The sequence below is a fragment of the Lithobates pipiens genome, unplaced genomic scaffold (genome assembly GCF_037356315.1).
Source record: "Lithobates pipiens isolate NorthernLeopardFrog02 unplaced genomic scaffold, aLitPip1_a1.2 Scaffold_1, whole genome shotgun sequence".
In the NCBI taxonomy this organism is placed as follows: Eukaryota; Metazoa; Chordata; class Amphibia; order Anura; family Ranidae; genus Lithobates; species Lithobates pipiens.
This window is the reverse complement of record NW_027507685.1, coordinates 224,216,675-224,244,066: the sequence shown is the minus strand read 5'-3', so window position 1 is coordinate 224,244,066 and position 27,392 is coordinate 224,216,675. Positions and strand designations below refer to the sequence as shown.

At 40.9% G+C, this 27,392-nt stretch overlaps 1 protein-coding gene across 2 annotated transcripts in view; it reads right to left on the bottom strand.

Annotated features, from left to right (window-relative positions):
* TNXB (tenascin XB) overlaps positions 1 to 27,392 on the bottom strand; it is a 200,665-nt gene that overhangs the window by 87,477 nt on the left and 85,796 nt on the right. The window contains exons 7-9 of one of the 2 annotated variants that reach the window (XM_077483631.1): positions 24,843 to 27,200; positions 21,598 to 21,702; positions 15,642 to 15,917 (exon numbers count right to left, since the gene is read on the bottom strand). In XM_077483631.1, coding sequence (XP_077339757.1) covers positions 15,642 to 15,917; positions 21,598 to 21,702; positions 24,843 to 27,200 — 2,739 coding nt within the window. The remainder of the gene's footprint in view (positions 1 to 15,641; positions 15,918 to 21,597; positions 21,703 to 24,842; positions 27,201 to 27,392) is intronic. The other variant, XM_077483640.1, reaches the window with a different exon arrangement.

Below are 27,392 nucleotides of genomic sequence, written 5' to 3'. Positions count from 1 at the left end.
TTATTTAGTGACAAGAGCTTTGACTGGCATTCCGAGAGCTTTAACAAAAGTGTGTCCGAAGCCATGTTTTGAAGCAAGTGTAAACTAGCCCTTAAGGTAAAAAAAACCTTCAGCCTTTAGAATCACTTTAAATTAATTGAAAATAATGCAAGATGTTTTTAGAATGGAGGAGGTGCAGAGTGAGCAACCTGCTGTGATTTATGTACTCCAACCAGAACTGTAGGTTTCAGTGCTGGGCATTTGGCACTGACTGTACTATATGCACTTGTCACACACTTCACTTGTGTTTATTTTTACAGTGAAATTGGAAAAAAATCTTTTTGGCCAAACACATGGCAATTTGCAGTAATTTTCGCCCCTTCATTTGACCAGGAATTGCAAAAATTATTGTAAGTAATCTCTAAAAACTAAACAATATTCCACCTAACGGCAGCCGGTTCAAAAAGGGTGCAGGGGTATCCCCCCAATCTCCATGCGCCGACCCCTAATCTTCATGCGGGGCGCTGGATGCATAGATTTCTATAAGCTTTTATTTTTTATTTTTTAAGCACATGATTAGAGCCTGAGGCTCTAATTGGCTTTAAAAAGGTTGGGCTCTGGGCACAGTTCTCTACCTACAAGCCTACCTACTTGTGACATTAGTGAATTAACATTCGCTATTGTCTTCCTGCTTCTCCTCCCGGTCAATCAGGACTTGAAGTGGGTCTTAAGAGCGGACTGGCGGGGAGGAGAATCCGGCGAAGTCACGTAAGCTGCCAAAGCCATGGAAGCCGCCAAAGCCACCCGTGACATGGATGGGATAAGTGCAGACCTGGGGGGGGGGGGTTGTTTGTCGCCCTTCTCCAAAAAATGGAGCACCTGCCGCCACTGATCCGACCCATGAATATGAACAACCACTAGAATTCTATCATAATGGTAAAAAAAATGGCAATTTTGTTGAAAGCGATTACATTTTTCCACCCGGTTTAATTGGGACAGCTTTGATCTCCTTGCAGTCAATCTAAGTCACCATTTTATGTCTTTTATGACAAGAATAAAATAAGAAGTTGGTGAAGACTCTTTAAGCAGTGTAGCGCCTCCAGATCCAAGTCATGGATAATTGGGTCAGGTAAGTTTCATAGTTTCTAAGGTTGAATAAAGACACCAGTCCATCCATTTCAACTTGAGTGAGTGTCTACAATTGTCCCTGTACATTACACACTCACATCAGTCCCTACCCTCAAGGAGCCCACAATCTAAGGTCCCCATTCATATACTAGGGCCAATTTTGGACAGAAGCCAATTAACCTACCTGCATGTCTTTGGATTGTGGGAGGAAACCGGAGTACCCAGAGGAAACCCACGCAGGCACAGGGAGAACATGCAAACTCCAGGCAGGTAGTGTCGTGGTTGGGATTCAAACCAGTGACCCTTCTTACTGCTAGGTGAGAGTGCTAACCACTACATCACTGTGTCGCCATTATTATATTATTATTATACCTTTTCTTTTACTTTTAACAACATAGTATGTTTTGTTAATATACTGCTTTATTTATGCTGTGACTATTTTAATCCAAGTCTTACCATTGTTTATATGGTTTTAAAAAAGTGGTTGGTGGGGAGGATGATAATGCTAGATGATGGAGGTAGGAAGTGTGCCCAGCATGTTAGATGGTCAAATGTTTCTCCAATTTCTTTGTCTCTTGACAATGATCGTTAAGGGTGCTGTCCTATATACTTAAGCTTGCTATCCACTCTGGCTGGATTGGAAAAATGTCATCCATATCTAAGGTCACCTTTACAATATATGAGAGGGGTGTGTTAAACCAATGTTTCTCAACTCCAGTCAGGCATGTACTGGCCATTGGGAGTACAGGGAGTTTCCCGGTGGGCCGATGGCTTAGTGGGCCACTCTGATGTAAGGGGACTGGTGATGGGACACTCTGATGTAAGGGGGTGCTAATGAGACACTCTGATGTAAGGGGGCTGCTGATGGGACACTCTGATGTAAGGGGGCTGCTAATGAGACACTGATGTAAGGGGGTGCTGATGGGACACTCTGATGTAAGGGGGCTGCTAATGAGACACTGATGTAAGGGGGTGCTGATGGGACACTCTGATGTAAGGGGGCTGGTAATGGGACACTCTGATGTAAGGGGGCTGCTAATGAGACACTGATGTAAGGGGGCTGGTGATGGGACACTCTGATGTAAGGGGGCTGGTGATGGGACACTCTGATGTAAGGGGGCTGGTGATGGGACACTCTGATGTAAGGGGGCTGGTGATGGGACACTCTGATGTAAGGGGGCTAGTAATGGGACACTCTGATGTAAGGGGGTGCTGATGGGACACTCAAAATGTAAGTGGGCCGGTCTGGATGAAGTCCAGGGCCAAATTTCTGTCCCAGTCCAGCCCTGACTCCAGTCCTCAAGTACTCCCAACAGGTCATGTTTTCAGGATTTCCCTTAGATTAAACAGCTGTGGTAATTACTAAGGCAGTGAAACTGATCAAATTACCTGTGCAAAATAATATTAAGCCTGAAAAACATGACCTGTTGAGGGTACTTGAGGACTGGAATTGAGAAACATTGTGTTAAACAACAGGTTCACCTTTCTTGGTTATTTAATTTATATAGCATCTAAAAATGTACAGTTTTAAAATATGGTTAGTCTCACGGAAAGCAATAGACAGAAGGACTGCATGACTGGGGTGAGGATTAATGGGGCTGGAAAAATGGGTTAATGTGAGTGTGTGGATGGGATAAAGCTAGGGTTGCCACCTCATCCCTTTAAAACCGAACACATATTAAAGCGGGAGTCCGCCGGGACTCCGCGTTTTTTTTTTTTTTTTTTTAAAGCCAGCAGCTACAAATACTGCAGCTGCTGACTTTTAAAATAGTGACACTTACCTGTCCAGCCTACCCGCGATGTCGGCACCCAAAGCCGATCTCTAGATCGGTACTCGGGTGCTGCCGCCGCCATCTTGGGTATGGGAATCAGGAAATGGAGCCTTTCGGCTTCATTTCCCGGTTCCCTACTGCACATGCGCGAATTGCGCTGCGCAATAAGGACGGTCCCCGCTGCCTCTGGGATCTGTGTGTTTCCCAGCAGGCAGCGGGGCACTTGCGGAAGGGGGCGGGCACTTGCGGAAAGGGGCGTAATCTACGCCCCTTTCCGCAGAGAGCTATCCCGGAAGTGGGTGCAGTTACCTGGATTATCCAGGTAACTGCACCCCCCTCCCCCCTGAAAGGTGCCAATTGTGGCGCCGGAGGGGGGGAATTCCGATGAGCGGAAGGTCCATTTTAGGGTGGACCTCCACTTTAATTGCACAGTTTCTGTGGCTGATTAAGGTGATAATTAAACTCACTGCCTTATCTGCATGAAATTAGCCTCAGAACCTGTGTAATTCATATGTGTTCGGGTTTAAAGGGATGAGGTGGCAACTGTAGATAAAGCTCAGGGTAAGAAGACAGGCAGAAAAGTAGGAAGGGTATACTTTGATCTTTGGTGGCCATTCCAGAGATTTCTGTGGCGATTAAAGCTGTCCCACCCATGCGCTCCATTTTTCTTTTGGTCTTTTTTCTTCTTTTTTGCAGGATATTTGTTAATGGCAGCCTGGTGGGTGGGGGTCACTGGCTTTTGTAACCAGAAAAGTGTTTTTTGTAAAGGAGGATCATCTGATGGTAAGAAGCCCTCTTGTGTTGGCGCTTGTTATGGTCCCATTGGGGCTTGGTTTCCAGTTTTGGTAAGGGGTTCTCAAATTGGCACTGGGGATTTCGGTCTAATGCATACTGGGATCTTGGTTATTGTTATTATTTGTAATTTAAAATTGTTATAATATTATAGATTGTTTACTAAATGGCTGCTATGTTCAGATGAACCCAACATCAGGCAGTTGAAACGGTGGGGGTGATTGAGGAACCTACCTGACAAGTCCCACAGTCTCAAAGCACTGGCCAATCAATGCCATTCTAATAAATGCAGCCTTGATCATGGCGCTCAAGTGTACACAACCTCAGCTCACCTTTCTTTATCTCTTAACTTGTTGATGGATTAGCATGTGTTTTTAGACTTTGGCTGGATATTCTAGGCAGAGCATAAGAAACATTTTTCTTCCATGAGTGGATACAATAGATCTGCATGAGAATTTACTGGTCTTTTAACTGACATTTAAAATGGATGTAGCTGGAACGCTTACAACAAATAAACCAGATTGTGATGTCCTTGTGTTTGGGGAGAAGATGTGAAATGGCTGAATGTGCTGCTTCCGGGAATTTTGAAGATGTTTCGCAGCTCTCGCTCGTCATGTACTATGGGATTAGTCATTGCACAGCTATTTATTTACTTGTAACGAAAACAACAATATTGTTATGGGTGTGGGATTCCCCGTGTTTTACTGGAGCTCTCTTATCAACATTGTCCTTCCTTATTATCATAGAGTGGTGAAATGTCTAATCTAATCTCATCTCTGATCTTCCCTTAAAGGGGGACTGTAGTGTACATTTAATAAGCGTACTGTTTACATGGCTTTTGCATTTTTATTTATTTTTGTTTACCGTTTTGCGCCTCCATATTTTGATTATTATATTTAATTTTGTAAATGCTCCCTCTAGTGGCCATCTTTTTATTATAGCATGTTGCGCTCTTGCTTAAAGTATATGTATAGCAAACCATTTTTTAATTTTGGATAGAATAATCAGTTGACTTTTTTTTGCGGTCTAGATTAAGCTGGAGAGATTTTACTTCCTTTTATTTCCAGTTTCAGAGACACAATAGGAAATAAGAGGAAAACTCTGCAAATTGAGAAAAATAACCCTGTCAGGTGTCTCCAAAATTCCCTATAACCTTTTTTTCCAGTGACAGCTGTACAATTTACTACCAGTATCTGTCCTGGTTACAATAGCCACAAGGATATATAGAGAAGGGAAATTTACATAGTGGGGACAGGGTACAAAGTTGGCTATATATACATTTTAATGAAACTGTTAATAATGGGTCAATTAGGCTTAAAGCTGAACTCAGGTGCCAAAAAATAATTTAAATATTTTTGTCAATAGTCATAAAGAATATAAATTCATGATGTGTATACCAAATGCCTTTACAAATCCAGATATTACCCTGTAAAATAACACTGACATCATTACTGGGTGGTACATAGCCTGTGCAGAGAGCAAAGCTGTGGGAGGGACTCAGCAGACCCCACCCACTACAGGGCGGAGACAAGACCAGTCACCCTGCACAAGGAGAGAGAGCAGCAGTGACTGGTCTGCATTACAGGAAGCTCATGTACAAAGGCAAAGTTTCACTTTGGTTTACTGCACAGATCTGGAAGAAGGATGATCATGGAGTTAAACCATGATTTGAAGAAGTAATGCTAAGTCAATAAAAAAAAAAAAATGAAAAGAAAAATAACCTTACACACTGGATTCCAGCTACAGAGCCCAAATCATGTGGGAAGTGACTACTGCATGGTGCTGGAGTGAGAAGCTACAAAAGAATTGGATTAAATGAAAACGTTGATGAGAAAACTATGGAGGCTGTCTTTGCTGGCCCATAGCTCCCAACTGTCCCTGATTTAGAGGGACTGTCCCTGATTTGGAGAAATGTCCTTCTGTCCCTCTCCCCTCTCTTTTTGGTATGATCCATATAGATGTATATAAAATGCACTTTTTATCTTTCAAAAAGTGTTTCCCAGTACTAAACCTTTCATCCAATTTCTAAATTGCTGCATTTGTACATCATTTTAAAAGCCAATATAAAGGAATAGTAGAGGTAAAAAAAAGCCCCTCTGGATTGAATTAACCTTTTTTTGGGGTTAATTCTCATTTAAGGGGGTGTGGCAGAGGGCATGTCCCATGCCTACATACACATACATTTAATGGTAGGTGTCCCTTATTCCCATCTCAAAATGTTGGGAGGTGTGCTGGCCATCTTCTGAAAATGCTATTTGCCTGACTATTTCTAGCATTATTACTTTTTGGGTCACTGTTGGTATCAGCATGACAACCAGGCAAATAGTGGCAGTGTTGCGGGTCTCTTATGTACATTTTTGAAGGCTTGAGCTAGTAAAAAGGGGTCATAAGAGGCCTGAAACCTTTCTGTTAAAGAGAAAGAACTCTTATGCCCTGTACACACGGTCGGACATTCCAACGACAAAATCCGTCCGATTTTTTTTTACGACGGATTTTGGCCCAAACTTGTCTAACATACACACGGTCGCACAAAGTTGTCGGAAAATCTGATCGTTCTGAACACAGTGTCGTAGAACACGTACGACGGGACTATAAAGAGGCCAGTAGCCAATAGCTTTCGTCTCATAATTTATTCTGAGCATGCGTGGCACTTTGTCCGTCTGAATTGTCTACACACGATCAGGATTTAAACGATTGGATTTTGTTGTCGGAAAATTTTAGATCCAGATCTCAAACTTTGTGTGTGTTGGAAATTCTGATGGAAAATGTCCGATGGAGCCCACACATGATCGAATTTTCCGACAACACGATCCGATCGCACATTTTCCGTCGGAAAGTCCGACCGTGTGTTATGCTAAGTACACACAAGCGGATTTTCAGTAGGAAAAAACTTGGATGGTTTTTCCGATGGAATTCCGCTCAAGCTTGACTTGCATACACGGTCACACAAAAGATCTCTGAACTTTTGACCGCCAAGAACGCGTGACGTACAACACTACGATGAGCCGAGAAAATAAAGTTCAATGCTTTAGAGCATGCGTCCAATTGTTTCCGATCATGCGTAGGAATTCTGCGCGTCAGAATTGGTACAGACGATCAGAATTTCTGTTCGGAACTTTTTACGACCGAAAAATTGAGAACCTGCTCTCAATCTTTTGCTGGTGAGAATTCCGCCAGCAAAAGTCCGATGGAGCATACACACGGTCGGAATTTCTGACCAAAAGCTGTCATCTGTCTTTTGCTGGCGGAATTTCCGATCCTGTGTACGGTGCATTATTTTTGCTTCTGTTGCTGCCTTGCTATTGCTTGCATGAAAATGCTTCTATATACCCTTATTTTATATACCAAATTATTAGTTGGGTCAGTTTCCTTCTTGTGCCCTGGGGCTGCAGTGCGGTGTGGAGTTTCGGAGTGCAATTTATCTTTGGAAAATATCTTTGATTAAACACTACAAACAAAATGAGATGATTACACTCAGGACTATGCACCCACTCCCGCAATGACTCAACTCATGAATGGGGACATGTGCTACTTCTGGAATAAAAGGGAATAGAATTATACAAAAAAAAAAATAATTTTTTGCTTTTTAAATGAAAATCTACATAGATAATCGTGTCATCTACCCACATCCATCCTCTGTATACAAAGCCTTAGGAGGCTGCCAACATTTTTACCCCTTTCCAGATGTCATTGAAGCCTAGGTGCTCAGACCAATTTATCAGTATGTGTTGGTTAGTTTGGCAATAAGTCTAATTTATCTAAATAATTTTGCACTGTTTTTTAAGAACACATAAGACTTTTATTGGACACTAATAAATACCCTATTTGTGTTTTTTATTGTGGGATAAAACATGGCTCAAAAATAATCTTAGAAAGCATTTTTTGTTGTTCTACACGTTTTGAACAATTATTTAAAACCATATATTGTATTATTATTATAATTATTATTGTAATATTGTATTTTTTAGTAATTGTATTGCACTGTGACTGCTGCAGCCAGCAGGTTTTTATCAGGGTTTTCATGACTGGCTAGCATGCTAATTATCATAGGCTATCATGTTGATCATGAAAGGTAACACAGCCCAACAAAGAAAATCTTTTTTTCTTGGTGCTTTGCTTTTCAGACCTGTTCTTGGGGTTGTTTGAGGCGCTGATTCAGAACATTGCATCGGCTAGACTGCATCAGCTCTATCTCCTTAGATATGGCCAATTTTATATAATTGTTTAGTCAGTTTTTGAAAAGATCTGGCTAAGGAACTTGTTCTTCTATTACCTAGTTTATTCTTTTGCATACAAGTTAGCAGATATAGTGAGAGTGTTAATGTACTTCCAACTGTAATTTTACATCAGAAGCATTGGATACTAAAGTGTACGTTATTAAGGCTGGGTTCACACTGCAGCACGGAGCAGCTCACAGCAGGGTTCTGGTGCGTTTCCATTCACAGTTTCAGGTCTGATTTCAGCCAAATCTTTGAATTTGGATCAGGTCCAAATTCAGCCAAAGGGACCAGAAGATGCACAGGACTACTGTGCAATTTGCACCAGAGTCGCTCCGGAGATGTGTGACGTGGCTCCATAGAGAGCCGGTCAAAATCTCTTGAGATGCGAATTAGATGCGGTAAACTCCCACATCCAATTCGAAATTATATGAATAGTGTGAACCCAGCCTAACTGTATAAGCCCTTGTACACACGGTCGGAGATTGCGTCGGAATGTTTCCTATCGGACCGTTTTGTCGGATATTCCGACTGTGTGTGGTATGCATCGGACTGTTTCTGTCGGAGTATCCGACGGACCAAGTTTTCCAACTTGCCGGTAAAATTTTCCAACAAAATGCTCCTATCGGACATACTCTGATCATGTGTAGCCTACTCCGACTGACAAAGTGCCACGCATGCTCAGATCAAATTCCTAGGCCAAAGCTATTGGCTACTAGCCTGAATGTAGTCCCGTCGTAACAAAATAACGTCATCACGTTATGTACAATCGGATTTTCCAACAACTTAGTCCGATCGTGTGTATGCAACATCACTTCCGGACCTCTTCTGAAATTAATCTGTCGGAATTACTCAGACGGATTTGGTTGTCGGAATCTCCGACCGTGTGTACAAGGGCTAACAGTTATGATTGTATAGGAGGTGTATGTTTATTGCCACTTATATTGTTTACTTTTTGCAGATCAAGCACTGTAGAGGTTATGGCTGCTTCCCAATGTATCTTGTATTATTTATATCTTGATTGTTCATGGGTAACCAGAGTGAAGAGTGGTATATGTTTTTTATGCTGTATCTCAAAAACTAGAGCTGATAGGGAAAAATTGGTTCCATTTTTGGAATCAGCAGGTCAAATATACCCAAGAACAGGTCTAACATTCAAGGCACTAAAATGTGTGTTGACCTGTGATCAATATGGTGATGACTGGTTCTCATGGTACGCATAACTGGTTATCTCTGTGATCATGACTGGTCATGACTGTGATCAGAAAATAATGACTTGCTATCATGTTGATCATTACTAGTTATCAATGTGATCATAACTGGCTATCATGGTGAACATGACTGGTTGTCAATCTGATCATGACTGACTGTCATAGTGCTCACTGGCTATCAAGATAATCACGACTTGTGTGGTATTGGGGAGATTACAATCAAGGGATAGTTGCTTCTTCAATGAGCTGCAGTAGTCCAAAACGGTATTTTAGGGCATTGCAGCCCACTTTTATTGGTTAAAATGGAGAGTTCACATACACATCAGTTGCCCATGCAGGGGTTCTTTCACATCAATATGAAAATAAAGAATACTGAGCAACCTTTCTCCCTCATTAGCAGCCCCACTGCTCTTCTTACCAGTCCCTCTGACTGTGTGGTCTAGCTCTCCTGGCTCACTTGGCTCTCCTGTGCCCCATACACACGGTCGGACATTCCCACCACAAAATCCGTCTGATTTTTTCAGATGGATTTTGACCGAAACTTGTCTTGCATACACACAGTCGTACAAAGTTGTCGAAAAATCCGATCGTTCAGAGGTGACGTACAAAACGTACGAAGAGATTACGTAGAGGCCAGTAGCCAATAGCTTTCGTCTCCAAATTTTTTCTGAGCATGGGTGGCACTTTGTGCGTTGGAATTCTCTACACATGATCGGAAAAAGTCTGATCGGATTTTGTTGTCGGAAAATTTTAGATCCTGCTCTCAAACTTTTTCCGTTGGAATTTCCGATTGAAAAGGTCTGATAGAGCCCACACACAATTGTATTTTCCAACAACATAATCCGATCTGACTGTTTCCGTCAGAATTTCCGACCGTGTGTAAAGGGCATTAGCCTTTAGTTACAACACCCTGCTGCATGGCCCAATTTTGACTGTTCGATAGGGGTTCTCCTGACACCCTGACATCAGATACACTGCTAGGAAAATATCAATATATTTTTTTTCTATGATCAGTTATCACTTTGTCAAACAGTGGAATATTAAATGATGAGTCAATAGCCCATTACATGGAGGACTTTATACCATCAAAATACACTCCATTCAAAATTGAAAATAAAAAATTGAGATGTACTTCAGCCAGGCATAGCTGTAGGTGTCCAGACCACCTTTTTGTCCGTGATCTTGTGTTATTGGAACCAAGGCCTGCAATGCAGGAGAGCTGTTCCCACACTCAACCAATACAGGCCTAATTTCAGTGCTATGGAGTTTCTCTACCAACAATAAAACTGGAAAATGTCCACAGCATAGGCTTAATGTGACTCTATGAGGTGCTCTTTGGTTGTAGGGGATTATAGAAAACTCAAATTAAAATGAAATGAGTCAACCATCTGAGTAGGTCATAGCTGTGTATTTCGTGGTTCACTGATTGATTTTACTTGGTACCTGTAATTGCTCTTTAATACTCCATTAGACCATCACTGAAACACAAACAGTGCATGGAGAATATGACATACCACTAGGAAAACGTCATTAAACTATCCTCAAGCTGTCAACAGATTACTGATCACTATGGCAGTAGTTTAAGCAACAGATTATCACCAAAACATTGCTTTTTAAATCAGTGTCGAATCATGATTCCTAGAATCACCTATAAACATGAGATGGCAATTTCCAACCCAATGTGGTCAGCATTAACTGCCACATCCCTCAAGACAGAGAGAGACAGAGAAAAGTTATTTTTGTTTGGGATTTTATATGCACTTGGCAATACCCACACAGAATAAGGAAGTTCATAGCCAGTAGCCAATAGCTGCCCTAGCATTGGTTTTAGTCCATCGGACTACTACACAGACGAACAGATTGTCCGCTAAAAGCCGAGTCCGGCGGACAAATTTGAAGCCAGTCTTATTTCTAGGTCCGACTGACTTTTGGGAAGAAAAAGTCCATTGCAGCCCACACGATCGAATAGTCTGACGGACTCTGGTCTGTCGGAAAGTCCGATCGTGTGTATGCGGCATTAGACAATCCTCTAATGGGATTTTAACGGCAACCAAAAAATATGCCAATGCAATCAACAGGAAGCTTTTTCTATAAAAGTATACAATGTCACATCTTTATTGTACATAAATAAGTCAAGCTGCAGTTTGTGGTACAAGATGTCAGGTTCACAATAACTGTTAGAGACTGGCAACATCCAACACATTTAGAATCTTAGCAACAATCTATTCTTCATCAGGGAAGACAGTACCTTAGAAAGTGACAAGCAACATCTGCTCATTCAACTGCCAACCTAGACCCATCACCCAGGATGAAGACCTTACTGGACACAGCAAAGCCACCAAGAGACCATGGATGGAACAATAACCAAATCCTCTCTAGCAAATGGGGCTGAATAGAGAGATTCCTCTACCCTCCAAGATCATCCATGCGCTGATACCCATAAAAACGGGGAAGCATAAATAGGTCCCCCTTGGTAGGTCCTTAGGTGTCTCTCATTGAGGTTAATGCCAAATTTGGTATTTGCCTCAATGAGAGACACCTGAGGACCTACCAAGGGGAACCTATTTTCTTCTGGCCAAAAAAGACCATTGTTGGAGCGATGACAACAAATGAGAGTGCAAAAAGTCTGAAGACTGTTATGGCACACAATACATATATTTTGACTTAGTGAATTAAACCTTAAGTCACTAGTAAATTATTAATCACTGGATCATGCTGATGTTATCAGTAGATCCTCGTAGATCATTCCTCTGCTATCATTAGAACATCATCAGCATACTATCATCCCATTATCCATTTTTCAAGAGTAAATACAACCTGCATCAGCCCTTTAGTCCTAGAAGATCAATTATATATTGCAAAAGCAACAACTCTATAATGTCCCTAAACATCAGAAGACCAAATTCTTTGTTTCCCCCTACCTTAGGAAACCATGAGAGCTCCACAGCAAAGCCATCATTATATCTATTGCAGATACCTATATCTCTATTGCTGGTTCTCTGCCAATATTAGAGAACGAGGAATGATAAAGCTTTCGTGGGAAAGAACTTCCAGCGGTTGAGTTTCCAAAAACTGCAGATGTTGCTCTAAAAATAGATGCAGTTTTTGGATATGTCCTGGTTTGCAGGAATAAGTTGTGCTACACAACATACTGTATCTTATAATTGGACAGTGGCATGTGGAATGTTTTGCAGGAAGACAAGAGTGTCTGTATTCCCTCCAGCAACCAATTCGATTCCAGATGTTATCCTTCTAATACTGGTTAGAGTCTGAAGAGAACATTGAAGGTTTCTACTAGAAATATTGATAGACTTTCTTTCCTTCAAGGTTTATGAACAATTCCAGTGGCTCTACAAACCTATAAAAAAAACTATTGGGTTATGCTTTAGAACAGCCAATCTCAACCTTTTTACTGCACAGGAACCCTTGAAAAAAAATTCCGGTCTCAGGGAATGGCGTTCAAAATGAGTTGTTGGGTGGCCAGTGGAAAAAAATGCTCTTTACAAAAGATGGCCAGTGGGAAGCATGCTACCCTTACATAGAGCTAAAATGATCATTAGTGTCATGCTGGTGTTGGCCTGGATCTATACAGGCATCAACCCTGGTTGAGAATGGCTCCTTTAGAGATTCCATGGGTCATAAGAGAAACTGACTGGAACTTCACATTCAACTTCACAAACAGTACTTGGAACTTCTTGCCAAAAGGATCATACACATCAGCACATCCACCAATTAAACAGTTTACTTGTAATTACAGTATGTTCAGTCAGTCTTGTGATTTAGGCACCCCTACCAGAAATGGTACCCAGGTATCTGACTATTGAGCCGGTTATCCATTTGAGTCTACTGATTGGGTTAGCAGGAGCACACTGATAAGATATTACCTGTGCTGGTAAGCTTGTCTCCAGTGTTAGACTGACAGAACTGAACATGCATTAAAGCCTAGCTGAGTCTTTTCACTCCTGACAACAATGTGAGTGCTGCAGTAAAAGTAATTTCATGAAGCTCCTTATACTTGTATATAAAATACATACAATTATGTTTTTTTTTTTAAGTTAATAGAAGATTACCCTACATTGAGGGTTATTTACTAAAGGCAAATCCACTGTGCACTACAAGTGCCCAGTGGCCTAAACTCTATTGAGAACGTGTGGACCCTTCTTAAAGAGGAGATTTACAGTGAAGGAAAACAGTACCTCTCTCTGAACAGTGTCTGGAGGCTGCGGTTGCTGCTGCACAAAAAGTTGATCGTCAACAAACTAACAGACTCCATGAATGGAAGGCTTATGGCTGTTATTGAAAAGAAGGGGGGGGGGCTATATTGATCACTGATTTTTTTTTATTTCAGAAATGTTTATTTGTAAATATTGAGTATTTTGTTTATTATTCTCACTTTAACGGATGAAAATAAATAAGAGAGATGGTAAAATTCTTGTTTTTCATTTAGCTGCATAATAATTCTGCACACTTATGTCCCGTACACACGGTCGGATTTTCCAACGGAAAAGGTCCGATTGGATCATGTGGTTGGAAAATCCGATCATGTGTGGGCTCTATTGGAAAACATTTGAGGGCAGGATCTCAAATTTTCCGACAACAAAATCCGATCTGACTTTTCCCGATCATTTGTAGAGAATTCCGATCGGACAAAGTGCCACGCATGCTCATATCAAATCATGAGACTAAAGCTATTGGCTACTAGCCTCAACGTAGTCCCATCGTAATCGAACGTCATCACGTTTCGAACGATCAGATTTTCCGACAACTTTGTCCAACTGTGTGTATGCAACACCAGTTTCGGACAATATCCGTCGGAAAAAATCTGATGGATTTTGTGGTTGAAATGGCCAACTGTGTGTACGGGGGCTAATAGTTGCCCAATAATTGCGCATACATAGATATTCTCCTAATAAAGCCAAAACCACTTTCTTAAATATTCACGTTTGAGGTTTATTAACATTTTGGATTGAATGAGAGCAATTTAGTTGTTCAATAATTAAATTAATCCTCAAAAATACAACTTGCCTACTAATTGTGCACATATTGTACTACTGTATGTTGCGTTTGTTTTTTGATAACACTGTTAGATATATTTGTGGTTATAAAATATTTGCTGACCATGTAGAGAAGTGCACCAAGTCACTTTTAAATACCGTATTTATCGGAGTATAACACGCACTTTTTCCCCTTAAAATCAGGGGGAAATAGTGGGTGCATGTTATACGCCGATCCCCACTGTCTGGAGGACCGAGCGCCGCTGATATACACCTAGCCGAGTGTACTGTGTACTCGGCTAGGCTCGGCTCTGCTCACAGTCATGCCCAGTCCCACCATTGGACCTGTGTTCTGTCCATCATAGGAGCTGGGCCAAGGGGTGGTACTGGCCGGGACTGCGAGATGAGCCGAGTATACAGGACATCTGACTCTGTGTATCTCGGCGGCAGTCATTTTAAACAATAAGGCTGCAATGACACTGGGCAAGGCTGCAGATGGACACTGATCATTTTGCAATGATGGACAAGGCTGCAGATGGACACTGATCATTCTGTAATGATGGACAAGGCTGCAGATGGACACTGATCATTTTGCAATGATTGACAAGGCTGCAGATGGACACTGATCATTTTGCAATGATGGACAAGGCTGCAGATGGACACTGATCATTCTGTAATGATGGACAAGGCTGCAGATGGACACTGATCATTCTGCAATGATGGACAAGGCTGTAGATGGACACTGATCATTCTGCAATGATGGACAAGGCTGCAGATGGACACTGATAAGGCTGCATTGATGGGCATTTAAATGTAGGTTTTTTTCCTTAAAATTCTCTCCTAAACTTGGGGTGAGTGTTATATGCCGCCACGTGTTATACATTGATAAATACATTAATATTTTCAGTATTCTGCATTCTGACTTACTGGGTTGTAGCTCCCACATTTCCTTTTTTTGTTTTCATTTAGGAATTTTTTAGGATATTTATTTGAAGGTTGGATAAGCGCAGGATTTGTTTTAGATAAATACATTTCAAATAAATTATATTTATACACCCCAATGCTCCAGAAGCATCACAAAGGAAGGACTGTAATCCAAGTGCTCTCCAAGTGTATCCTCAAAGGCACACACTCAGCCAGTGTTGTCGACCTCAGACTGGGAATTCTCTTTTCCCTTTAGAGCTCAGTTACACGATCAATGTTTTTTGAAGATCTCAGAGGTCCCGGCAGAAATAGAGGGACATAGGGAACTGGCATTCAGAGTATGTTTAGGCAGCAGCACTGTCTTGGTGATGATATAGGAAGTGAGGAGATCACCAAAACCAAAACAGAGACAGCAAACCTGACAAAGATTCCCACCCCTCCTCAATGTCTGGAAAATTTAACTCACTAATCCACAAATTTCCCAATAGCTGCCAAAACCTGGCAGGGTTTTTAACTCTTCCCCACTCTTTCCAAACTGCATGGAGGGTGTAAATTAATATGGGCTTCTTTATTAGACACAAGGGTTCACTTTATGGTTTAAACAATTTTTACATTCTCACATACCTGTTGTCACCTCTTCCTTCAGTGGCCGTGATAGCTTCCCTCCTCTTATGCCATACACTGATACTGCATATCTGGTGTTCTGAGTCAGATCCCGTAGTGTCACCTCACGCTGCTGCCCGGGAACAGAGGTCTCCTTTGGTGTGGCGCCATCACTCACGTCTTCATAGCGGACCAGGAACGATTCAAAAACATTAGGCTTGGCCTTCCACACCAGGGTGACACTGTCACTCGAAACGTCTCTCACTTGCAGACCCCCAAATGGAAATCTTGGAGACACTAAAGATAAAAAAAATGAGTTTAAAAGTTTATTAACTAATATAAAAATTACACCAAAGCAATATCTCACTGTTCATATGTTAGTTTGATATTATTGTATCAAAATCCCCAAACAAAAAAAATTTGATATTTTCTCCTTTTTTGGTCTCTTAACATCTTCATACCGGTGCCTTCCCGGTGCCCTTTAAGAGGTTTAGGATACCGGGAGGCGGGGAGGGGGTTTAGGATCGCGTGACCGCCATATTTGGTTGTCACGGCAGTCACATGATCTGAAAACTCCCGATCACAAGCAGCGATTGGGAGCTCTTGGTTATGTGCCCATAACCGTCCCAGGACCACGGGCTCTCTCGGCACAGCTGTATTCACCACAATTCAAGCAAATATGCGGCCTCTTGGCGCCAAGCCCCAGGTGCCGAAAGGCCTGCGGCTGGTGCCAAGGAGTTAAATATGATATTGAAAGTGTTTTAATATATTTGTTTGATAAGTAAAAAAAAATCCTGCAAGTATTGTCCTAGGGTGACAATACTTGTTCAACGTACTGTATTGGCAAAGGAGAAACAAGGCAGGATTACGGAACTACAGTACATCGCTTTCCTGGTCTACACAAAACGAGATGTGGCTCCATAGTCCTCGAAGAACAATGTAATTGGTAACAGTTAGCACAGGCAAAGGGCACAGGAAGTTATTAGCCCACAATATGTTTGGCCGGATCAAGAGATTTTTTTTCTTTTTCACATTTATTTATATAACAGATGTAAAAAAAATACTTAAAAGGTATATTTGGCATAATAAAAAGGAGCAAATAAGACATGTTCATTGTTAGGGTTTGCTTATGTAGTGGATGACATTTTGGACTAAGTGTCATTCATGTGTAAATTTAGTTTTTTGCCTCAGAACGGTAATGGGGTTCTGAGGGTTAATTATGTAGGGTAACTTTGATATCAGTTTGGCTGGGCTGTGTTCAAGTTCTGGCTGGGCTGTGTTCAAGTTCTGCCTGGTCATGTGTACAGTGAGGTGCACATGACAGGCCAGAACCAGGCCTGGTTGGTTGTTTTGGGTATTAGCTTCCTCGGAACCAATCTGGGTGTGCCGGGCCCCTCTGAGGAGGGGTACTTAAGGTGTTGAGGTCACGTGTTACGTGTGGTTCGTTTGTGAGGCCCTACCGGTCTGTTCCTGTTCCTGTTCCCTGGACCAGGGTAGCCCAGAAAGGGGTCCCCGGTCATGGAGGGTTTGACGCTCTGCAACATGCTTCTGTTGGTTACGCCCAATAGACCCGCCTGGTCTGGGTATGGACCCATCTGTTCCCGAGTCTCAGAACAGGCTGGTCCGAGGCGCAGTAACTGAGGGAGGATTCAAGGCATCCGGGTGTGCTCTCGGCTTGGAAAGGCACCACAGCTCGTGAAAGTGACTGGGGGAGGACTCTTTGGAAGAGGGCCAACGAGCTGGCATCTTGAGAAGTGCCTGGTTACTGAGTTGGGAAGGACATTGACGAATCCACATTTTTTCCATTACTCTCAAGGAGACAGAGAACGTTCCCAGTACTGAGGAAAAAGGTTCTTGTTCACTTTCAGTTACAACTTGTTCAAGGTCAGAGATTTTACAAGTTCTGAATCAAAGTGCTGACTACCATAATCTCTGGCTAGAGATTTGTTCAGCCTTGATGCACCCAGTCTGGGTGGTACTAGAGACTTTGTTATGTCTGCAGTTCAAGGTGCCTGAGTTCTTCACCCTTGCCCTCTGTTCCTATACGAGACTGTGTTGTTGGATGTTACCCCTGCAAAATAAAACTTTTCAAAAGGACTTTATTGATGTCAGCGTCCAAAGTTGTTGGGTATCAACCCTGGGAACCCCTAGATGTGGAAGAACAAGCCAAGCGGAGGTAACTGGTAAGCCCAAAAAGTTAAGGCCACCCTGAAAAGGGTTATGGCCGCTACACTTACAATATAAGGAGCACTTCCTAAGGTATCCTGAAGGTCAGAAAAAATGCCTTGGGCACAAGATTTAGCCCTAATGAAGGAGGTCCTTAAAACGTGATGGCTTTTTAAGAGATATTGTAAGCAATTCCTTTCAACAGGACTCTACCACTTGTTTGTTGCTCTTCTTCTCCTATACCTAGTACTTCATACCTGACATGGTTTCTAACCTTTCCCTGCTCTAAAAAAATAGGTTTTGGCTGGAATTCCACTTCAAGGACTACTGTACCCAGAAACTGAGATGCCAATTTCACTTTGACATGGGGTACTCCATAGACAGACATATCTAACACCCTCCGATTGATAGGATGTTAAGCAAATTTAGTTCTTTTTGTAATCAGTTGATTCGTTGTTGATTGATTTAGGTTGTTCTGTGTTTCACAGGCTGCAATTTTCATTATTTCCCCCTGCATTCTAGACTTTTCTAGAACATAGTGACTGGAAAATAAGCAGCTTGAATATTTATGGGACTTTGGGGAGGTGTGCCTAGTAGGTGGCGGAAGAGCACATAAATAGGCTGACACTTGAAACAGCCAAGTTCTTGTCCTATTGGGGGAGTTCCCAGCCTGAGGGGCTCTGCCACTCTGGGTAGACTGCTGGAGTTTGCTGCATGTTCATCAAGGTCCCAAGAGGCCAATAGAAGGAGCTGAAGCTCCGATAGCATAGCCTGTCAGTCCCTCTTCCCTTTCTGTGACGATCTCCTCCGGAGGTGACCCTGTGACCCGTGACGTCACTTCCGTGTGTTTCACGCTGGTTCCGGTTCCTTTTCTGTGGCCACAGGATGTGCTGCAGACCTGCCATTAACTCACCACGCACCAGGAACCCTTTCCGGACTCGAGGAGTCCTTGGGACTACTTATACAGATGAGCCTGTATCTTTCTTACTTCTTGTGAGTGTTTATGTATAGTTTGCCATTAAAAATCAGCCTCTAATACTGCACATGGTGGTGCTTCCTTTGTTCTCCCCTTCTATTTCTGTGTACAGAGCCAGCTCTCTGAGGACAGCAGCTGCCCTTACCATCCCACCATTTTCTTTTCTTTTGGACTATTGTTGTTCTTATGGACGAATTACCTCCTTTTAATACAGGCTTAGTAATAGTGATTTTTAATTGCTATTATTCTATTTTACATTACACTGTACCTTGCGCTCACAGTTACTGTTACCATTATTTCATCAAGGTCCCAGCTGTGGCAAAGCTGGGGGCTACTTGTAAAGATCCTTTTTTGGAGCTAATCAAAGGATTTCACCTAAGGACCTGGTCTGGAGAGCTCACTGAAGAGTGCCTGGTGGAGGTTGAAAGGGGTCTGGCTTTCCTGTGGCGTTGTGAACATTAACCTCCCTCTCACTGAAGAGTGTCTGGTGGATACTGGAAGGAGGCTTCCGATGATCCTGTGACATTGTGAGCACTGATCTGAGCTCATTGTTCTCATGACTTTGTGCTGTTTTCTTTGGGTGGAAGAGCCAGTGGCAGTTATGACTGGGATTCAGCTTAGCCATGTAGACTTGATCCTGCATAGAGACTGTTTGAGGAGGCTTACCAAAGTGAAGTGCCCTCCTGCAAATATTCAGTAAATTTGGAGTATCCCTTATCCCCCTATACATTCTCCAAGTACTTCAGCAATAAAAATCCTAAAAATACATCCCCTGGACTGATTACTGAGCCAGAGTGAGTGAACTGTTGCTGTGTGCCTGGGTGCCTCTGCACTAATCTTGGGAAAGGACTGGCTAAATGACAGCGCCTCCTTGGGGTGTAGCACTATGCATACATTAAGACAACATTCAATAAAGAGTCCTTATTCCTAAAGCTGAACTTTATAAAAGGAAGTTTCGGCACAGAGCAGGAGTTATTTCAAGGCACTGCTTTACACCCTTTCCCATTACCCCAACCCACTGCATACCTTGTTAATCACTAGACATGTGCACTGACAAAAAATTTGTTCATTTTTGTTTTAGTTTCATTCGTTTTTTTGCTTTTTTCGGAAATTCGGAAAATCGAAAATTTGGAAATTCGGAATTTGGAAATTTGGGGAATTTTCACATTTTGATTTTTCGGATTTCAGAATTTCAGAATTTCGAATTTCAGAATTTCAGAATTTTGAATTTTCGGATTTACGAATTTCGGATTTACAAATTTTCGATTTTCCGGATTTCCGAATTTTTGAATTTACGAATTTTTGGATTTCGGATTTTTGGATTTCCAAATTTCAGATTTTCGGAATTCCGAAATTTTCGGAATTCGGGAATTCAAAGATTTGAAAGGCCAAAAATGTGAAAATCTGAAAAAAAGAAAGTAAATCAGTTGAATTAATTTTTTTTTATTTTTTTATTTCTTTGCAAGAATACAGAACATAGGCCGTTGTTGATAATTATATATAAGATACACTTTCTGATATTCACATAATCCATTACACTACATCACTAATAAACCAACATAATATATATATTCTTGCCGTTTTTATAAACAAAACAATATCTGTACCCTATCAATGCAGTATCAATTCCCCATAACGGTTCCCTTCCTTCTCCCTTGGAGGGGAAAGGAAACGAAGAAAAAAAAAGGACAGGGGGAGGGAAGGGAGGAACAGAAAGAGGGTAGGGGAGAGGGAGAAAAGGGGAGGAATCCGACATCACCCCTCCAGAAGGTAGGGTTTACATCGCTTGACCAGTTAATCTAATCCTCAGTTTCCTCTCCAATCAACCCCTTCCCCTCCTCTGACTGTATAAATATTTCCCATGGGGCCCAGACTTGTGCTATAGCTTCCCTTTCCTCGGGAGGCATAGGAATCAGACTCTCCATGATCCCGATTTTCCTTACTTTATTTAACCATTGCGAGAGTCGCGGAGCCTCCGTTTCCTTCCAATAGCTGGTGATGCAGCTTTTAGCTGCATTCACCAAGTGACATAGCATTGAATTCTTATATCTTTCTAATGGGATGTGTGTACATTGTAGTAGAAAAAAGTTTTAAAGTTTAATTAATAACTAACTATTATTATTATTATTATTATTATTATTAATAATAATCAGGATTTATATAGCGCCAACAGTTTGCACAGCGCTTTACAATATGAGGGCAGACAGTACACTTACAATACAAATCAATACAGGAGGGATCAGAATGAATGAACGAATGAATGAATCAATGAATGAGTACGAATTTACCCAAAGTTACGAATTATCTGAAATAACGAATGCCGCATCTAAACAAATGGAACGGAACAAATTAATAATAATTAATAATACATAATAATAATAAAAAGGTTTTATTTTTATATCGTTACGTTCCATTTGAGTAGATGCGGTATTCGTAATTTCAGATAATTTGTAACTTCAGATAAATTCGTACTCGTTGCGTTCACTAACAGACAAATTTGAAAGGGAATTCCAATACCTATAATTTAATAGTTAGTTATTATTTAGAATTAAATAGATTTTCTTTCTTTTTTTCTGATTTAAGAACTTCCGAATTTCCGAAAATTCGGAATTCCAAAAAAACGAAATTCAGAAATCCGAAAATTCGGAAATTCGGAAATCCGAAAAATTGGAATTTCGGAAATTGAAAAATTCGGAAATTCGGAAAAAATGAATTTGGAACTAAATTAATTGCACATGTCTATTAATCACAGGGTCTTATATCCAGTGATTGATGACAACAGAGAAGGATGTATTCTATATCAGACTTTGAAGCCCATAAAAAAATTGGTCTTACCTGTAGAAGCCATGGTTGTGGTTGGTGGCAGAGTGTTCCTTTCAGTTGGCAGCGTGTTCCTTTCAGTTGGCAGCTGAGTGGAAGGTTGCATAGTGGATAATGGAGCTGTGGTTGGGGCAAAGAGAAAATGTTATCCTTTGTGGCTCATCCAAAACTTTGTCTTTTCTCTTTGTGTCTACTCTACAACTATGCCACACCTCCCCCTCCCACCATACCTATGAACTTACTTTTGACAATGACATGCTGAATCATTAAACATTACATGCAACATGTACACAACGACATGCTACAAAGCAGTGAGCATATATGATTATATATGTGTGGGTGGCTGTAGGGTGCATGTATGTCTCCTCCCACACATACACAAAAATATATAGAGGAATTGTATGTTCTATATACATACACCATTACCAGGTTTATGTATATCATACATGTATCAAGATTGTAGGGTGCGTGTATTTATATTTAACCTTTAGAATACATTACATAAAATAATGACAGATGGCATGGAAAGCAAAGATATGCACATCTGTCATTAATATATATATATCATACACTCATACAAACACGTTTACACTGCTCATTGCACCGGTACCTCTGTGCGTGGTATAGATATACATTGTATGCTTGCATTAAAAAAAGCAAATTAAAGAATGGGGTTTTAATTCAGAGATGTGTTTCTAGGTTTTCATTTTGATTCACCAGAATTATTTTAAAATTTGCTGCCTGCTTAAAGGGAAAGTTCACAAAAAATCGGTAACTGGATCGATGGATGGATATTGCCATCTTTAATCACCCTTCCAAGTTTTAGGAATCTTGGGCACCCTAGCAGTGAGATTTCTCACCAGCGATATCAGCTCTCCATTTTGACATCCATCATCATTTACCCCACAGTGCCTTTTTTTGAGAAAAGGTGCCACATTTGATTTATTTTAAGGTCACTGCAAAAGATAAAAGGGAGCTCATCACGCCTGGAGAAAAAGTATTGAATTCTGCAAACTGAAGACTTCACCCAAGTCCACCTGCTCTCTAGTCCCCCATCATCCCCTCCCATGCTCCTCTCCAGGATTCCTACAGGGCCTATCCCTTCTTCTGGAACTACCTACACCAATCTATCCAGCTGTCTCCTACTCTGTCAACCTTCAGAAGATCCTTAAAAAAACTCACCTCTACCTAACAACTGAAATGTTACTTCTTCATCAACTCATCCCCTCACATGACCTTTTGTATCACTTCCCTGTCCTTTTATATTAGCCATTCTCAACTAGAGTTCCTCCAGACGTTGCTAGAGGTTCCTTGAGCAATGAGCAATTTTAGCCTCTCAGATAAGTAACCACTGAAACCAATTATCTTTTTAGCTATCTATAAGGTGGACATTCTTCCCACTGACCACCAATGTAATGGCCAATCATTTCACTGACCACCAATGTAAAGAGCAATCTTCCCACTGACCACCACATTAATGTACTCTAAGTTGTAGATATACAATGTAGTAATTATTGTTAAGGGTTCCTTGAAACCTCAAAGTTACTTCAAGTTGTCCTCCATGTTAAAAAGTTTGACAAAGGCTTCTTTAGATTGTAGAGCAGGGCCCTCATAACCGCCTTGTAATGAATTGTATTTTAACTGTACTGGGAGTATCCTATTGCCTTTGTGGATCAGGAAGAATGAATTTTTTTATTTTTTTCAAAAATGCTTAAAAGAGTGGTTATAAGATAACATATTCCAAAATCTGAGATATTTCTTTTAGACGGACTCCCCGTTTAAACCAGATCACCCTACGCTAGATTAAAAAGCTCAATATGGCAATTGATGAGGCATTGCATGACCTATTCTGTTCCTGCTTTGTAAACTCTCCAGCTACCAGCTAAAAAGAACACACAGCAATTTGGCCAATATCTTCTTCCATTCTATGAAATGCACCTAAACAAGAAAAATGTATATCTATATGTCTACACACACTTACACGCGTCCCTTGCACAGTCACATCTTTTACAATATGATATATATACAATGGTGCTTTCACATTGCCTGAAGGGTAAAGGTGTTATCAGCAGGTCAGTCGCGGTGTCATTTTGCCATACGGTGAGCACAGAGCGAGCGGCAGAGGAAGAGAGAGGCCTGTGAGGTAAAACTGTGCTGTTATTCATCTGTAAGTGGTCAAACGTATAACGGAAATCGAGACAGAGGGGGAAAAAACTGAACAAATACAAATAAGCAAAAAAGAGAGGGTAAAACAACTATTGGGTTTTTGTTGAACATAAACACAACTCAAGTCGACCTGTCTCCACAACATATATTGGAACATATACAAATATGTGCCATTCCTATCTTCTCCAATCAGGTTTTAGCTTTTTAATTTTATACTAAGTAGATAACAGCAGGATTGGTATACTACATAATGTACAATTTTATAATGCAACTTTGCTGGTTGTGATTAGCATAGTTATCTTAAATCTTGTTTCAACCAACAAAATGTTGTTTTTTTCCGTAGTAAATTTACTTGTAGTGCGTACTTGTAGTAAATATTTTTTTTTTTTAAGAAGTGTGGGAACAATGAACACCAAAACCTGCAAGCAGCATATCATGCTTTGATCCTGCATAAAACGTAGAAGTAGCCTATGCAGACTTATGCTGGATTGTTACTGATATGCAGCCTACACGCTTTTGTATGCACAGATCTGATAGACTTGAATGGGTTCATCCCAGGAAGAAAGCTTGACTGAGACCTACAGCCAAGGTTCCATAGTTTTGTCCTAGTAAGAGTCAGAACAGGACTGTGGAAAGAAATAGTGCATACTTAGGCAGTTCAATAATTTTTATTTTAAAGGCTTCATCTTTTAATGTTGAAAATACAGGTCCACTTACAGGATGACAACAGAGGGTTTTAAGATACATGTTCAACTTAAAAGACAGAATGGAGGAAAAGCAGAATTTTGAAAAAAAAAAGACAAAGATTTCATTGGAAGAGAAGATGAATTAAGAGGAAAGATCCCAATGTTTAGCACTCCTATAAGAAGGAAAAGAAAGCACATTGAGATATAATTCAGACCAGTCATCACAAAACCCATATATAACACTTTTCCTAATCTGCTTGAGAATGACACATCCCAAGAAAGTTGGACCTGGGTACAGGGCGACAAAAAAAAGCAGATAACTCAGAGGGCAGCCAATAAAATTGCCAAAAGTATCCCCTACTTCCCCACTTTCTCTGCTCAATCATTGCAACTTAGATCACGTAGTACCTGTGTCCGCCACCAACGAGTAAGACTTGGATGAGCGGCCCCTCAGCAGCCCATGAAGGTCAAATCTGTAGCTGGTCCCTGGGCTAAGATCCTGAATTTCCACCTGCCTGATGCCTCTGTCCACCTCCATCTTTTGGGGAGTGACACCATCCATGGGGGGCCATGGACTATATACGATTATTACCCTGTCCCACAGAAATCCAAGACCTTCTAATGATATGATCATGCTTGTGGGACTTCTCTGGTGGATGCTAGGTCTTCCTTGATTCCCAGGACCTGGGACTTTTGCTAAGGTCGGACTTTTGATTGGATCCACTTTACCTTGAATTTCACCAGAGCCTGGAATCTGATTAATTACTAAGGATTTCTCTTTATTATTATTAGGTTCATCTATGACTTGTAAAAGGTGCTCTCTTTTGCCTGTTTCCTTGTTAGATAAACTATTATCTGGACTGTGGTTGACATTTGGTGAACCAATTTGTACCACAGAGCTTATAGAAGGCTTCTCTTTGGGTTTTTTGGTTGGTCTTCCTAAAATGCTTATCCTTGAAGAGGTTTCATAATCTGTAGCATGTGAACTTGGTGGGAACTTTTCCAACTCATCTTGACTGTTGGTCTCTTCTACCTTCATTGTTTCAGAAATTGACTTTTTTTCATCTTCTTTCCTCTCGGTTTTTTTCTGTGGTGTGATAGGCCTTTTTGGAGATTCTTTTTGTGAACCTTTAATTTTATCTAATACTGACTTGGAAGAAATAGGTTTAGATGAGTCTGAATCAATCACATTTGTTACTTCATATTTTGGTTTGTGTTGTACATCCACATTTTTATCTGTCACTTCAGAAGAAGAACCGTCTATATCTCCAACAGCTTCCACTCTTCCTAGTGTCTTTACAATTGGAGGAAGTGAAACCGTTTTTGAAGAGTCTGACTTTGGCACCAATACAGCTCCCTCGTTTGTTTGATGTGTAGTATTGCCTAAATTAGGCAAACTATTTTCTGCGTTTCCAAAACTTCCTTGCAATCGTGATGCCCCAATGGGTTCAGAGTTCCCCTTGGCACCTGGAGTCTTTTGAGGTAGGCGATCATACACCATTCCTGTAAAACTATCTGGTTTCCATTTTATTAAGTAAAGAAATATTGCCTTGGATACAGATTCCACTGTTTGGTTGCCTCTCAGTGGGTATGAAGTAGCCCTTAAGTAACTCTCCAAACGCTGAATAAATGTTCCATTATATAAAGAAAGTTTCTCCGGTAAGTTCTCAATTACAGACTTCATATGTGGTCCCAATATCTTAGTTTGATTCTTGCTCTTTCCTCCGGGTTCTCCGACAGCATCTCCCCTTCCTACCACTACTGTCTCGTTATAGACTACCTTGTCCTCATTTCTACCTATCACTTTTCTTCTGTTGGTGTTAACAATTCTGTTTACCTTCACTGAAGTTGTAATCTGCTTTCTGGATTTTGTAGGATCAGATTGATCATCTCCTAAATTATTTTCTTCATTAGCTCCTGTCTGTTCAGTTTCAAAATAGCTTTTTGCTGGTACTTCTGGTGTTATCTCACTTTCTAAACTACCCATATGATCCTTATGTACAGTGGGGGGTAATTTATAGATAGTAGCTTCAGTTTGTGATGGACTAGATGGACCCTCTGGATAAACTTGGGTAGGTTCTCCATCATTGCTAGACTGACTTACTGCTTTCTTTTTCAACAATTCAATCTCCCGAAGCTTTTTCGCAACACTGGAAGTTTCTGGTAGACGTCCACCACTAGGAAGGCGAACTTTAGAATGGGTGCTTGTAGTTCGATGTACATCTTCTATTTCTCCTTCTTGCAATTTGGTTGGAATTTCTTTAGAAACTGTTGTGATATGGGTAATGTTCTTTGTAATCATCCATTTCTCTGCTTTCCTTCCTGGTAAGTTATTATTACTATCCGGGGGGTCTACTTTGCCTAAATCACCACCCACCTTTACTCTTTTTGATGAAATCTCCTCCTCTTCACCATGAGATGGTATGTTAGAAGAGTAATCTAAATCCTCAGTTTCATTGTGGACAATAACTACCCTTCCATTCTCAAGACGATGGGTTTGGTATATGGTTGTAATAATGGTTGTTATGTTTTTTGTTGTATGTATTAATTTGCTTCCCTTTTTTCCTCCTGTAATGATCTCTCTAGTTTCCTTGGTAAGAATACCATCATCCTCCCCTCCTAGTGAGAGGTCTTTTTTGGGAACCAATGAAAAATGTTGATTTCTCTGTATCGTAGTTTCAGAGGTATCGACGGTACGAGAGGTTCCCACTGCTTCACGGTCCTTGTCTTTCTCCTCAACATTCAAACGCTTTCTTTCTTCTCCAGCTAGTAAAGCATCAAATTAAGAAGATGACAGTTACCCTACTTATAATAAAATCTAAGATGAACTATATTGTTCAACATTTAAAAAGTAAACATCTGTAAAGTATTCTCAAGTCTCGATGAGATAAACAGTCCTGGTTCATAAGAAAGAAATGAGACTTTCATAAGCTGTGGTGCAACTGTGGTGATATGAGA